At 38.1% G+C, this 15,465-nt stretch overlaps 1 protein-coding gene across 1 annotated transcript in view; it reads left to right on the forward strand.

The window, feature by feature from the left end:
* Positions 1–15,465, forward strand: part of PIEZO2 (piezo type mechanosensitive ion channel component 2) — a 284,392-nt gene that overhangs the window by 243,804 nt on the left and 25,123 nt on the right. Inside the window, exons 34-38 of the mRNA XM_079302124.1 lie at positions 2,161–2,269; positions 3,950–4,018; positions 7,239–7,405; positions 9,091–9,266; positions 15,196–15,363. Of these exons, the coding sequence (XP_079158250.1) occupies positions 2,161–2,269; positions 3,950–4,018; positions 7,239–7,405; positions 9,091–9,266; positions 15,196–15,363 (689 nt within the window). The remainder of the gene's footprint in view (positions 1–2,160; positions 2,270–3,949; positions 4,019–7,238; positions 7,406–9,090; positions 9,267–15,195; positions 15,364–15,465) is intronic.

A 15,465-nucleotide genomic window follows, 5' to 3' on the forward strand; every position in this document is an offset into this window, starting at 1 on the left:
CTTATTTCTTTTTACTTGCAACTCCAGAGGGAAAATGCAGATTCAAATTCTTATTTTCTTTTGATACTGATTTACAAGATGGTCACATCAAGGTGCATGTATCTTATGGACATGGTGGCAATTTATCTCAGAAAGCTGGTGAAAGGTTTGCCAAACACACATTCTGCTCCAAATCCCTTTTTAGCTCTCTACTCTTCTGGCCTTTATCATCACAAAAAAAATTTGTGCATCTTCCCTCTTGCCCTGCTTGAATATATTTAGGATTTTCTAATTTCAGACACTTTGTATCATTTTCCACTCCATATGCAACATGACTTCTGTAAGGAGTGAATGTAACAGACTGAGAGTACTGGCTCCAAAACCTAAAAGATACTAAATTGGAAGTTTTTGCAGTGGTAGAAATCTAAACTATTATGCATCATTATGCTCTTAAAATACCCACTGCTTAGCATAGGTAGTTATGTTAAATTTATAAATAAAATTCCCTCTCTTAATTCTAATTTTCTACCCTCTTCCAAGTCTGCCTTTTAGCTCTAATTTCTTTATTCACACTGTAATTGTGGCTAGTTACTCTTCCACAGTTAAATGACAATAGAAGGTATTGGCAGTTTCTGACTTCCAGTAAAGTAACGTGGTTTTAGCTCATTGAAGTATCACCATTCCACCAATCACCTTCCTTAAAAAACACCTGTTACAAAGCAAAGGGGAACCAGGGCCTCTGATCCCATACATTTTCTTATGTCCTGCTTGTTTTGAACAACTCAGACATATAATTAAAAAAAAGTAAAGGCTTTGAGAGATATGGAAGAGGATCTTCTTTTCAGCAGAAACAAAATAATTTCCTCTCCATGGCTGTATACATTCACAAAACAAAACAAGAGTATTTTTCCCTTTTAAATTAATTTAATATCAGTTTAATAGTTTTAAAAGAATACTTTAAATGTTCCAAAGCAATTTGCATAGGAAAATTCTAAAAATATTTAAAAAAAATAGAAATTTTGGCATACTGTCCTATAAGGGGCAATTCCAGCTTCACTGAGATACATGTGTGTTGTCATCATCTGCATGTTTGTGCTGTGAATTAGTTAGATAGACCAGTTTTGTTAGTGAGCTTTTTCAGCCTCTTGCCTGCATCTGTGTGCTTCCTTGCCCTGTCTCTGTTAGCAGCCTGTGTTGCTTAGAAATAGAAGATAATTACTATTTTTCAATTACAACCTTTAAATGAGCAAAGAAACCTGTTTTGCATTAAAAGTTACTTTTGTTTCCACTATTGACATATATTTTATGTCACATGGGGATAAAAGACCTGAGTTTTGTTCCTTTTTTTCTGTATCCTTTCCTTCACAGCTGAAGCACAGCTTTTAAAACTTATTTTTCAGTGACTTTTTTTTTTTTTTTTTCCCCACTGCTATAAAATTTATAAATATTTTGGGCCAATTCCATGCTTCATGCAGTCACACAGGTCAACACACTGATCTGAGTGAGTGCTGTTAGCAGGATTTTTTCTCATAAAATACCCTGGATAAATAAGTAAGTATTACTGTCTTTATTTTACAACTGGATAAACAGTAGCAGAAGGATTCATAAGTTCTGAAGTTCATAAGAAAGGCATTGTTAAAATCAGGAAGCAGTGTGAGGAATTCCTGAATGCTGGCTTTGGGACTGTGTATAAATAACAAATCTGTAAACATTACACTGGGACCTACAGAGGGGGAAAAGTATCTAAGCTGTGAAAAATAGTTACCTGTACAGGATATCTCCACATCTTTTGATGTTTTAATTAATGGATTGCAGCACTTGCACTTTCTTTTAAAGTTTTATTTGTTCTATAAAATGATAAAGCAGAAATACAGAATTGAAAGATTCAGACAAGGTAGCCCACATTAACAAAAGGACATTAATTCCTGAAATTCAGAGCATGAGTTTTCATGGGTTCTAATGAAACTTGGGTCACCTACAAGTATTTCCACATTTGTTTTTACACTTACAAAAATAGTATATGAAAACTCAGCAGATCTGCAGGGGAGCTGTTTGATTTGGGATTGAACATATTCCCTTGCCCCCACAGGTCTGAATCTGTTTACTCAAACTATATAGTTCTGCTTGTGGCTTATTCTGTGGCCTCCTTTTAGATATGAATGAGGGTTTTTTTCCTTCCAGTTTGTTTATCAAGCCTGGATAACTGACCCTAAAACAGCTCTACGACAGAGGCGGAAAGAGAAGAAAAGTTTTGGGAAAGAGAAGCGAAGGCGAAAAGGATCTGGGGATGGTAGGAAACCTTTTCCATTCTAAAACCCACAACATTAACTATTGCCTGTTGTTCCTGGTCGTGAAAGGCAGATGAGGTTTAGAGGATAAGTGCTCTCAGTGCTGGCTGGGTACTGAAAAAATGAGTTAATATGGCTGGCAGCCTTTCCCTGTAGCAGCCCATGGCAAGGTCAGCCATAGCCATGTTGTGTTTTGCATAGCTCACTGAGGAGGGTAGAGGGAAAGATGGGATATATGTGTTTTCCATGGAGTTGCAAGAAAGTCCTAGATCTTTTGGTGACTAGGACGATTCGGTGCATTGCAGAAGCCATGAGCTATGAGAAAACATTTGTGGGAGTACTTGCAATAGTAAATTTTAAAGACATAACTTTATAAAGCATAGAACCTAGTACTTAACAGCATTTCTTCAGAGTCTAGGAGTTTAAATTCCAGGTGTTTGGCCAGAATCTGGCAGGGAGAGGACATTATCCTTTCACTCCTTCATCTCCTAAAAAGATTTATCTTTCTGTCCAGGCATTTCTAGAGTTTATCAAAGTCATTCTTTTCGATGGTAAGGTTATGTGTATTTCCAGGGAAAGGTGTTGAAGAACTATTTCATGAGGGAGGTCCCAAACAGCTGTAGTTTAAGTGGAGCTGTAAAAAAAAAATTCTGTGAAATAGCTATGTATTATTTATGTTTCCTATATTGTTCCCTAAAGAAGCTTGAGTTGATAAATAAAGAAGAATATAAAGAAAGATTTTTCACTTTCTATGTTGCAGTCACTGAGGACCCCAAATATCTACAACCCCCTAAATTCAGTAGATATCAAAAAGAAAACATACAAATGTTGGTTGGGCTTTACTGGCAGTGTAAAGTCATTTAAACCTCTGCAAAATCCTCCAATTTATGTGGCTGATAGGTGTCTTGAACTTTTTCTCCATTTTTTAGCTAGAAAATGGAAATTCAAAAGTTTTTTCTGGTCAGTATAGATGTGGGAAAGAGGGGCCCATACAGGCATAATCAGCTAGACATTTCCTCTCTTTGGCATCTTCACCTGTCAGAAAGAAGGAGTTGTATAATTTGGCTTCTGACACTGAAACTATAGCTGCAGTTATGCATTAGATAGAAGGAAGGTCACTTTTTTGCTCTTCATTTCTGCTTGTGAATCTACAGCATTCTTCTGCTACAGGCCTAAATAAATATGCAGTGGTGTCAAAGCAACTCTGCTTCTTCATGTCACCCTGAAGGTTCCACTCAATTCCTTCAGGTTTTGTGAGCCAGAGGCAGGAGAAGATCAGAGCTCAGTCACAGGAGATGAAGAAATTCATCTCTTTTTGCAGGAGATGAAGAAATGAGCTCAAATGTGAGTCAGCAGAAGGTGAGACTGCTGAGTGTGGCTAAGGAGTCACTGAGAAAATATCTGGGTTTACACCAACAGATGATCTCACTCAGCAGCCTATCTAGTAGAAAACATCACTGCAAGTTACAGGAGAGGGATGTTCATCCATGAACAAGCACCCTTACTGACAGGGTTGTCCCTTCACTTGAGTGCTTTGGAAATGGAGATGTGTTTTCTGTCATGGTGGTAGGTGAGGAACCAGTCCCTGCTGCTTAGTAACTCCAGCCTTTTCTAGCTTGGGTGGCATTTACACCAGCACTTCTGTAGGTGTAACACTCATTGTGTTTGCTCATTGCTTGCAGGAGGTGGCAATGATGCAGACTGTGAGGACAGTGAAGAGGAACCTGTCAAAAAGAAATCTGATGGACCAGGTATGAAGGCAGAGGGTTTTTGTGCTGTTGAAATGCAGTTGTGACCCGTGGCCTGTCACAGAGGCAGCATTGCAATGATCCACTCTGACTGATGCAGTAAGAACTTCATAACACTGTCAGATTTTCTATTGCAAGATTTACAAGACTTGAGCATGGGAATCTCTAGCTCTGGGCTATCAGCTACTTACTCACTCTCCAAATACTTCAACAAATACACCTGCCAGCTCAGAATAGATCACTGCTGTGTATTTTATTATAGAGCAACTTAAGCTAGTATTCCAGACCTGAGTGCACTCTGTCCTGTGTTAAAATCTCCATTGATTTTGAGTGTGTTTTAGCAAGGTTAGTATAAGGCTTTTCTTGGTACTTATCCATTCAGCAGCACACAGTAATCAGCTTTAAAAATTATATGTTCCTGATCTTACACACTCTCACTCAAAATCAGATTTACAACAGAAGAAATGACAGCATTTTTCAGGATCTTGCCCACATTCAAATTTTTCCTACAAAGAAAAGTAATAGATCATACATCCAAGCTTGGCTCCTGGTTTGTAACTGGAGTAAAAGAAGAAAACAGACTCTCCTCTTAAGTAAATATTTATCATGGCTTACCTGGAGTGAGACTCTATCATCAAAAGCTACTTTTCTTCCCTATATAAAATTGTTTCCCACAGTTCTGTTTAGAATTGTGTCCCTGAGTGACTTGCAGGGTAGAAGAGGCTAAAAGGATGTGGGAGATACTATTTCTATCTCATGAGACCTTCAGTCTTAAATAAATTAGCTGCATTGCTCTGAGAACTGGGGGGACATTGGTGAGTTTTTTATTTGTTACTTACTGGCAATGCAGCTATCTGTCTTAAAACACTGAAGTGAATCACACAAATGCATCTCTAAGGATGTACTGTTGGTGCTAAACATGAGTTAGGGGAAAAAGATGGAGGTTTATAATTAATTTATATTGGAAATAAATTTAAAGTGCTTTATATTTCTGTTGAAATACTTTGGCTGTTCCTAGGTAACAATTATTAAAGAAGATGCTAGAAAAATTAGCCAGTAATTGGTAATAAGTCATTGGTATCATTAGTAACCTTAGATTGAATCCTATCCCATACTCTGGCAGTGAGAAGCTTTCTCTGCACAAAGTAAGTATTTGTTTCCCTTTTTGAAGATGATTAGATGCAATTGATCCTCAAAATATTATTTTCTAAAAATTTTGAGGAACAGTAGAGGTGCTGGAATAGCTACAATGACATTAAAAATGTATGCTAATACACCTCTAACCCCGGGAGAAAAATGACCTTTCAAATTAGACTGGAAGACTTGGCACCATGGTGAGACTGTACTAGGCCAGTGGTGGTCTATAATAAGAATAATTTTAACCTGAGAGCAGTGACTTCTCCTGAAGTCAATAGCAGAAGTTACATATCAGAGAGGAAGAGTGGGGGTTAAAAAAGAATATATGCTATATATTTTTGTTTATGTGTGCTGTTCTCTATTCACCTACTCCTAATATTGTCTGGAATTCAAGGTAATGAATTCCAAGGTAATGAATGATCCTTGAAGTAGAAACAGCTTGACATTCAATTTCTAATGCCAGAATTTCCTTAGCTTCAAGACCCGCACATTGAATGAATAAAATTTAAGTGGATAGCTTATAAAAATTTCTACAATTCTAAATGACAGAGAAAAGGCCTGGGGAAAAAAAAAAAGGGAAAAATATTACTGAAATAATTATATGACCAAGTGGAGTGTGCTAAATGCTTTTTTTGCTCAGTGCTAGCAGACCAGTTCCATGGCATTGCTCAGGTAAATGGGACATACTGGTACTTCAGCACCCACTCTCCAGGGAAGTGCCACTAATGATTTTTTCCCATAGTTTCTCTCCACATAAATGTGTATGCAACAACTCTGCCTGTGCAGGAAAGTCTTTTACTTTATTATAGCTTTCCTTTTGCAGTCTTTGTAAGGAGCTGTGCACACATTCTGCAGAGTTTTGCGTGCCATCTTGTGGTACAGCTAAGAAGTGAGGTTCTTTAGAGCATCATGCACGGCAGACTATGGACAGTTTTCTATTATTTCTTAGATTGCTCAATCTAAAATTCATCTTCATCCATTCCTCTGGGCTTTGGAACCTAGCAGGGACTAGCTCTGGAACTGGCTATTGGAAAGAATTCTTTAGTATTTTATAGATTCATGGAATCACAGAATGGCTTGTGTTGGAAGGGATCTTAAAGATCATCTGGTTCCAACCCTCCAGCCATGGGCAGACCAGATTCTTTTGCTAGACCAGATAGTTCAGAGCCCCATCCAGCCTGGCCTTGAACACTTGCAATACTATATAAGAACTCTAGTGTGGTGTTTATGTTTGTGAGTGGATAAAAAATATGTTGAAAGTGCTGTTTTCTTGGATGAGAAATACCATTATTACTGCCAAATGAGCTACTGAAATGAGAAATTAACTTGAGACAGATGTGTTAAGCAAAATAAAGCTACTATTGGTGGTATGCACCAACAAGCCTTATTCATGGGAAAGTGTACTGTTTTGCCAAAATGCTGCAAGAATAAAGTTTGATCTATTATTATTTGTCCTAGTTGTGCTTGTTGATCTGAGATCATTGATGGCACAGTGCAGCCTACTTAGATAAACAGAGGCTTCGTAAACAGTAAATACAGAGAAGTGTGATTCAAAGTGATGTGAGGTCAGACTCAAAGACTGTTTAAGCAGTTTAGACTTTAAAATGGAGCTTAACAAGGCTCAAGCACAAAAGGCAAAGTTTGTGTAGAGAAACACTCACAAGTGATTCAATACTGAAGAGTTCAGCTCAACACACTGATTGAGCACTTGTTCAGATCACAGGACCTGGGGATGTTTGATACTCCCAGGAGATGCCTAAATCTTTGGGTTTAATTTTACAGACCTGTGCATACAGTGTCCCTCCAAAATCAGGAACTGTGTATTTGAATAATGGTTGGGCTTACAAGGACTTACAGGATGGAAAAAGGATTCCAGATGATAAGCCTAAGCATACAGGCAGGAAAATGGTCCAGACAGCCAAAAGGCCTTCAGCCACCTTCAAAGATTCCTTAGTATGACAGGGTTTCACAGCCTGGATTATTATTATTATTAGACAATAAAAGAAAAATTAATCTAACTCCAGGCAAAAGTACAATAAAAGACATTTGTATTCATTAATTCTGTGTTGCTTTTGCTCTCCCTTAGATAACATCATCAAGAGGATATTTAATATCTTGAAGTTTACTTGGGTCCTTTTCCTGGCAACGCTGGACAGTTTCACAGCTTGGCTTAACTCCATCTCCAGGGAGCACATCGATATCTCCACTGTGCTCAGGATCGAGCGCTGCATGCTCACCAGGGAGATTAAGAAGGTAACGCCTTCAGTCTTTCTTCTCTGCTAATGCCATTTCCAGCTCAGTCAAAAATGAAAGGCTGTCTTTTCAGATCATGGCAGTGAGGAGGAAAATTATGAAAATGTCACATCCATGTGTATTTTAAAAATAAGTTGAGACTATTTTACTGCTTGCCGGTTTATAAATCATTAAATAATAAATTATTTGATTTATTACCTGGATAAAAAAACAAATTACGAGAAAAATAATTCTATGAGAGGTTGATGTAAGGTTTTGGCTGAAACACTTGTGTACTATAGTGTGGTTCTGAAGGGACACAATAGATTCAAGAAGGGAAGAAAGGCTGGCATTTTAAACAGTCAAAAACTACCTCAGTCTGCATATTTCACTCTTCTTGTAGATCAGCTTGCACTGGGAATGACTGACAACATACAGACAGACATTTCTTCAGTGAGAATGGACCTATATGGTCCTTCACAAGATAGCTGCATATTAACAAAACCTGTTATTAGCAGAGATTAATGTTGTCAGTGTAACTAGAAATGCATTTAGATAAATGATACAACACTTGTTGTTTATGCCAGGTCTGCAGTGGAGCTATAACGTAACTTGTGCCATCATTTCAGAGTCAGGATGTCATAATGGCACCAATATTTATCACTGCAGAAGCAACACAGCTTGTACACAAACAATCCTAATTTAAAACCTGAGTGTAAAATTTTGTTCTTAAGATTTTAAATTTTTTTTTTGTCACAAAACATCAGACTTTGAGTATTGAGTTTTGTGATTGTGTAGAGGACCAGAGTTGAAATACTACAACTATTAAAATTAGTAAAGGAAACACAGGCAATATTTTAGACTACTTTTATTGTGTTGGGTGGAAAAAGTCCTTGCATAAGGCTTTATTATAAGTTAGAAGAATTACCATTCAAGAATAGCAATCTTTCTTCTCAGTGTACCATCTGAAGTCAATGCAACCACCAGTGGAATGAGTTGGATATGCTTCTGCCTAAGAACAGAAAATTCTCAGTTTTATTCTCATGATACACCTTTAAAATCCTGATTACAATATCACAGCCAGAAAGACTTGATTGTGTTCCCAGATCTGGTCTGACAGTTAATAAAACCATCTTTTCATTAACTTGCTTGATTGTGAAGTCACAGAGAAAGAGTAAAGGTCTTCAGTGTTTTTTTCCCTGAATTTCCATCTGTTTCCATAATTCATGAATAAATTTTGATTTTGGGATACTAATTAAAATCTAGATTGATTTGTACATGAACTGTTCCTTGGGCTTTTTTTCTTTTTAAAAATTCTACTACTGGCTACTAATAAATTTTCCTAGAGTCAGTAAAGCCATCTAAAAGAAATCCATCAAAAGTTGCTGGAGTGCAGATTGAGTCATGGGTGCAGTCCACTCCTCATTCCCATGCTGAAGGATCTGCAGTCCATCCAGCAGAGTTGTGGTGGCTGATTATAGCCTGAAACCACATGGGTTGCTCCAGTTTTGCTTGAAAACTAAACACTTTGGGCCGTGGTAGGTTACTCCAAAACCTGACTTGCACTCAGGTGGGAGTTTGCTATTTACTAGGAAGATGCTTGCACTGTCCCTAATCTGCTGCTTGCCAGATAACAGAAGAAATTGATCCCTCAAAGAACACACCTGCCCCTGACCACGTGTATTTACCTCTACTCTCCTCCACAGGGAAATGTTCCAACACGGGAGAGCATCCATTTGTATTACCAGAACCACATGATGAAACTTTCTGAGGAGTCAGGACTAGACTCAATTGATAAAAATCCCAGTCAAGCTTCTGGTTTGCAAGCTTCTGAAAGAATGGATAGTTTAGATTCAGCAGCATCTCATGACAGCATTTCCAGGTATTGTGCTTTAATTTTATTCTGTGAAAGACAAAGGGACCATGCAGCAGGTGTAATATTAGATATTGTGTAATTACTGATGAACTTTCTAATCAATGTTGAATTCTCTTTTTTATTTTTCCATGACACCTTAATAGTAAAAGTTACTATATGTTACTATTCCTTTATAGTGATGGACTCATTGATGGCTTAACTTCTTTTCCACTGCATGGCTATCCCACTGCTTATAGTTTCCCCTAGAATAAGGAGTCAGTGCATTGGAATTCTGGTCTTGTGAAAAGCAATGTAACATAAGAAGTGCTGAGGATGCTTCTGGGATAATAGTTTAGAAATTCAGGCATGTAATTAGAGGAGGGATCATTCATTGTGAGTATTTTGCCTTTGTAAAATAAATTGTCATCTGCTCTCCACAAATCAGAAAGGGCTTTGCATTGAAAGATATTCTACATTTGAAAGAACAAAATCCCCTCTCATACCCACAGGGCAAAGACCATCTGAAGACCCTGGTTTCCCAGCTGCCATGATTACAGTCCAGCAGAGCTGCATGTTTGTTAATCAAACACTCAAACTAGTTCAGGAAAACCACCTTCCTCATTCTTTTCTGAAAACGGATGCCATCCAGTCCCTTGCCAGAATTACTGCCTGCTCCTGCTGCTTCATGCACACAGAGGCACACACATTCACTTCCTTCTCTTACAGAGGCACTCTGTTCTCACCACATCCCTGGAGCTCCTGACTTTTAAGATACTGCAGAATTTGTATAGCATGAGGGGGAGAAGTGAGGGCTTTGGAAATCCAGTTAGTTCATAATCCCTGGCCTTCTGCTGTGTCCTGTTCTTCTGTGAACCGTGACAGTGTCATATTGTGTTTGATACTCCCAGCAAACTCAGAAATTTTTGTGTACAGTAAATTATGCATAGCTTTTACTAATGTCATATGAGTACATCAGCAGACAGAAAATAATGAGGGGTTGTCTCCTTTTCTGATAGTGTTGAAAAGCAAAAGTAAGAGAGTGAGTATTATGCTTCAACAAAATATCCACAAATTGCTCTTCAGTGAGCACTGGCCTTTGAGAGGTCCACTCCAGTAAAAACACCAAATCTGAGCAAATCTTTCTCAGTGGCTTGCTGCCCAACTGAGCAACACCTTTGTGTTTTGTCTCAAATTTTTACAGGAGTCAGATGATGTGAGAAAAATGTAAAGTCGAATTCTGTTGCCAGCTCACTTGGACCCACTTTGATGTCTGCAGGGCAGATTTTAGCTCCACAAAGTTCAGTCTCACCTAAAGAATGAATAGTAATATCAGTCCTGCTTTCATTAAATAAGTTTTGGTCACCCTGTTTACTACAGATAAAAGTTATAATCACTATACAATCCTACAGTTATTAGCAGAAACTTTAACCGTAAACAAAAGGAAGTCAATTCCAAAATTATTTATAAAAAAGAAAAACAAATCTTGCAATTTTAATGTATGGATTCTGCCTCTTCAATGAGATGGCTTTCAATGTTGAACTGAACTTGTGTTTTGTTGTTTTGGGTTTTTTTTCAGAATAACCACCTATTTTTCACTCTTCTTTAGGCACACTTGCACATTTAAAATCTCTTTTCAAACTCAGAGAATTCAGTGATTCTGTGATGATGCTTTGCAACAAAAAAGTTAAATCTTTCACATGGGTTTCTGTCATCTCCATTTCCTTTGAAGATATCACAGGGTTTATAAGCAAAGGAATAGCATAAGCTATGTGTTATGACTGACTTCTCTAATCTCAAATTCTCTTTCTGATAATGAAAAATCAAATATTCTTGCACTGAGTATTACGAATTGTGGACATCTGTTATAATAATAGAGAAAGCAATAATGAGTCTGTTGATTGAATGATAATGCCATCTGTCTATTAGGACACTCTTGCATATCTCTTCAAGGGATTACAGAAGTGCCTATGTCATTTTGATTAAAGTGTAATGTTTTAAACTTCTTTTGAGTTTATTGATTGGGTTTTTTTAATTACCCAAGCAAGAGCAGGTGGCAGTTTTTATTTTAAAGTAATGATTTCCAATAAATGTAGAAGTGACTAATTAAATCTAAAGAATCCCCGTGATCATGGATCTTGGGTTGCAAAGGAAAACTTTTGGGAAGGGGCAGAGGGTTTCTGTTCTGGTTATCTTTTGGTTGCACAAATAAAAATTCTGTAGTGGACATTAGGTCCCTGAGTAAGGTGAACAAGACTTTGACAGGAATGCCAGGTCACAGAAGCTATTCCATTTTGATAAGGCATAGTCCTCAGTGCTCAGGATAGGAATTACTATAGGTAAACACTGGATAGCCACAGAGAAAAACCCTCCTGATCAGCTGCAGGAACTGTAAATTTCTTGTGAAGTTCAGGGCTGACCCTTGTAAGTCTAATCAAGGGATGTTGACCTTAGTCTGGATAAAGCTTTGAAAGGACTTATATAGGGTGTCCTTTGTGTTTTGTTTTTTTCTTTTAGTAAGGCTGTCATTTATTCTGTCATTCTCTATGTAGTAGAAATTATGAGGTATTCACAGAGTATTTGTTTGGTTTCTTTTTATATATAAATACTCTCATGTGTCCTAAAGGCAAAGCACAAAGTTCATATGGGCTAGGTGAAGGGACTGATGCTGTTCCTTTACCAATCTCTTTGAGGAACACCACCAGAAGGGATTGGCATGGCAGAGCATTGGCTGCAGTTTGTTTCCATTTGACTGATGACCAGTTTATTAGGTTATTTCAGTAAAATGATTGGGAACTTACTAAAACTAGTTGGCTGCCTTTGTGGGACTGTGCCTACAATTATGTAATAGCAGCTACACACAGGTCCTAAGGCAGATTTCAGGTTATCTAAGGTTTTGTATTCTGTTCAGTTTGTATTCATTTTTGCCCATCACAAATAGCATTTTCAGTTCCTCCCTCTACCTATGTGTAGACTTTTATAGGAGCTGAATGAGGGAATCCCTGTCAGGGTGTTTAAGAGCACCAACTTTTATCTCTGCTTCCCTCACTAGGAGGGAGAATTGGGTTTGAGGCAGGCAATAGTGGAGAAGTAATTTTGCCTAGGGAGGCAGAAGGAAGTGTGAAAGGAGAACCCCTGTTTGGGCTGGATCAAAGCCCAATTCAGGCCTATGATTGTTAGGGATTGATTGGGACTTTTTCTTGGAGGCATAGGGAATGTGGTAATGCAGATAATAAACAGATAATGCCAATCAGTTCTTAGCCCATGGACAGAAACAAAAAAAACCAAAAAACAAAAAACAGAAAAAAAAATGTAATTTGCCCACTAAGCCAAAAACTCTATGTGAAGGGTAGATTTGTTTAGCCAAATGGAAATCATAAACTTTAAAATTTCCTACTCACTGAGGATAAAATCGTCTCTGCTATATATGTATTCTTATTTAAAATGGATATCTGATCAACTTTATATAAAATGTTTGAACTTGGGGCTTTTAATGAACATTCAATTTAAATTTGTAGCCACTGAAAGCTTTTAAGAAACTAATGCTTTCAAGGTCTCCAACACTAATTCAAAAAATCACTTAGGAAGATACACTTGAATCAAGTTTATGTGATAGGCAATGACCTGAGTCGACATCAGCTTTGCTCAGTGTGAATTTATCCACTTTGTTGGTGTTCTTATTTTCTCCACATTTGGAAGGATTCTCCTAAAACACATAAAGCACTGTGCTACAGGTGACAACTCACACATATCTCCTGATATTTGAGAGTAAAGTGCAGCTGCTCAGTCAGTAATTACTCTGATGATTTATTCTTCGTTTAAAACAGCTTTAAACCAAAGGTTGCAGGCAATCATCCTGACAAATGTTTCTATCTATTTGGATTAATAGATGCTTTTCCTTTGAGTTTTTTGGGAGCAAGATAAGAGCTGGCATGTTTGGGAGGGCAGCTGGCATATGTTTCTTCCATTGAAAACATATGAATGGCCATGTGAAAATAAACAGCTCCTCTGCTTAAGTCCCTTGGACAGTTCCCTTTGAACTATGTCTGCATTTAAAATCCTTCAACACCTTATTATTAGGTGTCAACCTTCAAAAGAATAAACTCACCCCATGAGATCTAAAATGACACATGGATGAAACATCATAGCACATAGACAAAAAGGTCATCTGTAAAATTGTCTTGTCTATTTGCTGCCATCTTCCCATATTTTAGCACCAAAACCTCAGTGACAAAACAACAGCCTGGCTATATCCTGTGTTTGTATGTGCAGAGGAAAACCTCCTCCCTCCAGAACACCAGGTTAGTAACACCAAGCTTCAGCTGAGCTCCTGTGCTGCTGAATCACACCTCCAGGGCACCTCCTGGTCCCCTCTCATAAGCCACACACCATCCAGACAGCCCTTCAGGCTTTGTCTGGAGGGCCTTGTGTGCCTTTGTGCACACACAGAAATAATGAAGTGGCTTGTAGGGGTTCTAGCCAAGTGAACTGGTGGGACAGAGGTGCCCCTGCCATTGAGGTGGTTCTTAGGGAAAATATTCCACAATACCTTTGGTATCTTGGTGATTCTTTTCTTCTGTTCAAAGGCCAAGGTATGCTTTTAGCCTCAGTCAAAAAAGCCATTCTGTCTAAAAAGATCATCAGTGAGGGTAGGCCTAAGAATAACTGCTTCTTCTCTCCACATATTTTTGCTCTTTCCTTCCCATTTTCCTAAAGCAATAGTTGCAGACTGTAACTTCTTGCCAGCAGATTTTTTCCTCGCTTCAAGTTAGCAAGGCCAAAGGAATGTGGAAAACACCATTGCCCTTCCTTTCTGACCTCTTTCCCAATTCTGCGTGCCCCTGGACAAACATCATGCTTGCCAAGAAAGCAAATCCCCTGCTGCCACTGCTCAGGTGTAATACAAATGGAGTCATAAGAAGAAAAGTAGAATGTAAATCCTGTATTTTGGGGTCTTTTCTTCTTTCCTTCTATCTGAGAGACTCAGGCAGGTCACTGCATGTGTTAAAACACCAGGCCACTCAACTCATTTCATAGACATCTGTGTTTGTCAAAGATTTTTGCAGGAGAAATAATCTTTTTACCTACCATATGTCATTAATGTATTTGTTTATTTCCTGTTGCTGTGTTAAATGCTTGTATTTAATTATGTACTTTCTTTCTCATAACTCATCCAGTTCTTCTTTTCTCCAGTTACACATGAATGCTCAATGTATTGTGTATGTCTCTGGTGTCCTGTTGTATTTGATAAGTGAAAGGAGATAAGGGTTTATTATATCTGTTCTTTATTTCAAAATGTGCATGTTACCAATTTTGAAATTCTTTTAAGCTGTGATTGAAATAAATTAAATCTTCTGGAAAGAATCATCAGGGCTTCCTAGTAAATATCAAAATAAAAGCCATCCCATGCAGAGCAGGTTATATTTGGCATGCATTTACTGGCTAAGTAACATATCCGATTTGGCTCTGTGGTTTGGAAAGAGGATTAGCCAATGTCTGACAGCTTTTTTTCTATTTGTGGAATATGAGCTTACTTAGTTTTAAGGGCTCTTTTAGGAAATTGGCTTTTACCTGTAATAAAACAGAATTTGTACAGAGGAGGTCCCTTCCCAAAACATCCTTGTGGAATCCAGAAATTTCAGGGGTAAACAAACAAAATAAAATGTGCTCACTAAGTCCATTCCCCTGGAAAGCATGTGGAGCACTATGTTTGTTCCTAAATCTTCTTAAATAGTGAATAGATGATCTTCTACAGCCCCTCTATGAAATTGGTCCTGACTAACCTGTGCATAGGAATGTTTCTGTGATGATTCTAAAACAAATCCTTATCTTCTCTCTGAACCTTTTTTCTCTGTGTCAGTGTTTAGCTGCATGGCGAGCATATTTGTGTACTGAACCATGTGTGTAGTAACACCATTTGTATTTAACACTGTCTCTATAACTGTTTGCGCTGCTGTAGCTGCTACACTGAAGCAACCATGCTGTTCTCAAGGCAGTCAACCCTTGATGATTTAGATGGACCAGACTCTGTTCCTAAAACAAGTGAGCGCGCTCGACCTAGGCTTCGTAAAATGCAGAGCATGGATATGTCCTCCTCATCAGCTGACAGTGGCAGTATAGTGTCAAGGTGCTTAACTCATGCATGCTTTGTTCACTATGTGTTCACACCATGCCATTGTTGTGACTGCAGTGTCCGTGGGTCGGTGTTTGCAGAGTAGTTTGCATGGTT

The sequence above is a fragment of the Erithacus rubecula genome (genome assembly GCF_903797595.1).
Source record: "Erithacus rubecula genome assembly, chromosome: 3".
NCBI lineage: Eukaryota > Metazoa > Chordata > Aves > Passeriformes > Muscicapidae > Erithacus > Erithacus rubecula.